General features: G+C 42.8%; 1 protein-coding gene across 1 annotated transcript in view; it reads right to left on the minus strand.

Moving 5' to 3' along the window:
- LOC137981035 (uncharacterized) overlaps window positions 1–2,500 on the minus strand; it is a 31,682-nt gene that overhangs the window by 13,361 nt on the left and 15,821 nt on the right. The window contains exon 4 of the mRNA XM_068828404.1: window positions 1,750–1,794. Within this exon, the coding sequence (XP_068684505.1) occupies window positions 1,750–1,794 (45 nt within the window). The remainder of the gene's footprint in view (window positions 1–1,749; window positions 1,795–2,500) is intronic.

Below are 2,500 nucleotides of genomic sequence, written 5' to 3' on the forward strand. Positions count from 1 at the left end.
AAAAGATGGTATCCTTCCTGTAGCTGACAAATTAGAAGCTCTCAAGAACGTCTGTGCGTCATGTAACACAAAGGAGCTCCTGTCCCTACTAGGATTTATCACATACCTCAACCGCTTCTCAGCCAAAGTGGCAGAGCTTACAGCACCCCTTCGTGAGCTAACGAAAAAGAATGTTCACTTCAGGTGGGAGCAGCATCACATGGCTGCACTAGGTAAAATAAAACAGGGACTTTGCTCAGCACCGATTTTGTCTTACTATGACCCTGATCCAGCAACAATCACTATCCTACAGTGTGATACCAGCCAGAAGGGGTTAGGCGCCTGGATAAGACAAATTGATTCCAACGGCAAGGAAAGGATCGTTGTTACCTACATCAAGACAACTTACTGACACTGAGTCCAGGTTTGCTAACATTGGCAGAGAATGCTTAGCTGTGATGTTCGGTCTTGAGAAGTTTGAGTACTACACTGTACCTTCTTGGGAGGCATACTCTGGTTGAAACTTACCACTCGCCACTAGAACAAATCTTTAAGAACAACACTGCGGAAGCATCGGCTTGGTTACAAAGACTGCTACTCAGATGCACGAAGTTTGACATCGAAGTCAGATACAGGCGAGGTGAAACAATTCCTGTTGCTGATTCGTTATCATGTGCATGCACAACAACAAAAGTAATGAGAACTGGACGCCAGAGTGAAAGCTGCACTCCTGACTACAGTATACACTTCATGACAGACACGTCATGCCCTATTGACATTGGCTTAGTGAAATCCGCTACTGTAACAACGAAAGACCCGACAATGCAGTTGTTGAAGAACACTATTTACAATGGATGGCCAGGATATAGGAAGCACTGCCCAAAGGTACTATATGGGACTACTGGAACATTAGGTGTGATCATGTTTTAGGGGATGGTCTGATACTTAAAGGAGACAGAGTAGGTGTACCAGAGCCCCTTCGCGCTCAAGTATTGGAGGTAACACACACTAGTCATCAAGGCGAAACTAAATGCTTGCTTTTGGCCAGGCAATCAGTCTTCTGGCTAGGCACATCTGGTGACATTCGTCAAATAGTGAAAGACTCCGAATTATGCAACAAATATCAACAAGCACAACCGAAGCTGCCAGAAATGCAACCCGATCTTCCAACAAGATGTTGGGAGATGCTCGGATCAGATATCTTTCAGTTCAATGGTGCAAATTACCTGATAATCGTTGATGATTACTCAAGGTTCCCTATCATCAGACCCCTGAACGATACCTCAGCATCCACCATTTCCAGTCACTTAACCAGTTTATTTGCTGAGTATGGCTTACCCTCTGCACTAACTACCGATTTTGGGAGCCAGTTTGTCAGTGAGATGTTCAAGAAGAAATGTGAAGAGAGTGTTATCGCCTTAACGTTTAGTTCACCATATCACCACCAAGCTAACAGTGTAGCTGAACGGTGCGTTGGTAATACGAAATCCCAAGGCACCCTGCCAACAACGCTCATCGAGAAGCCAACCTCCAGGAGCAAACCCAGCCAGCAGAATTTTACAACAAGAGAGTCAGCTGCGGCAAGCGTGTTCTTAAAAGCTCTGAACCAGTGCTCGTATGGAACTCTAGAAAGCACATCTGGGAACAGGGCAGGGCAGAAGTTAGTTAAACACCAGATTAAGACTGCATTGCACCAGTTGATTAAAACAAAAATGCGGAAATAAAATATTGTTTTCCTTTTAGACAAAATAATAGAATTGTTTAACTTACCACTGCCAAAATGTTTGTCCAAAACATAAATGCCGTGTCTAAGATCTGTGAAGTGCAATAATAATTTTAATATCAGTAGTCCATAGTGGTTAGTAATACTTCTTTTGTCTGCTAAGAGTAACACTATTGCCCAGGGGTTTCAACAACTTTTGAAGTACAAATGTAGATGCCTGGGCTAAGCAACAATGTAAGCGGCGGTCACTCTGACTTATCTTTTACAAGAGTTTGAGTGAAAATCAAGGCAGAGTAGCTGGCGGTGGGAGACAAATTTCTGACAAACAGACGGTGGTATACCGCCAATGACCACCTTCTAATGAAACCCCTGTTGCCTGAACATCTACAGCAGTAAAAACCTTATGGAGCCTATCTTCAGTGCTTTGTGAAGCAAACACAGCCCCTAATATGAAGATTTCGATGGGGATTACTGTGATGAGTTCAAATAGATGGAATTCTTAATAAAAAGCCTTGTCTTATTGCAGTGGCATATTGACGCCCTACTGTGTGTTTTACATTACCCAAGGTGAAAAGTTGCTGCTTTAAGTCTGTTTGTAACTATCACTATTTTTTTTAATCTACTGTGCATATATTTAAGAATAATTATTATCACTGAAGTGGAGGTGAATAGTGATGGAGGAAGCAGCCTTGTCTATCAATAAATGACAAAGATAGCCAATCAGAATGCCTGGAAAGCAGTATTCACTTGTGTGGTACACAGCTGGTAATAACAGTCGGTCATCAGACATTGTCCGAC

This window comes from Montipora foliosa, chromosome 12, assembly GCF_036669935.1.
Source record: "Montipora foliosa isolate CH-2021 chromosome 12, ASM3666993v2, whole genome shotgun sequence".
Classification (NCBI taxonomy): Eukaryota; Metazoa; Cnidaria; class Anthozoa; order Scleractinia; family Acroporidae; genus Montipora; species Montipora foliosa.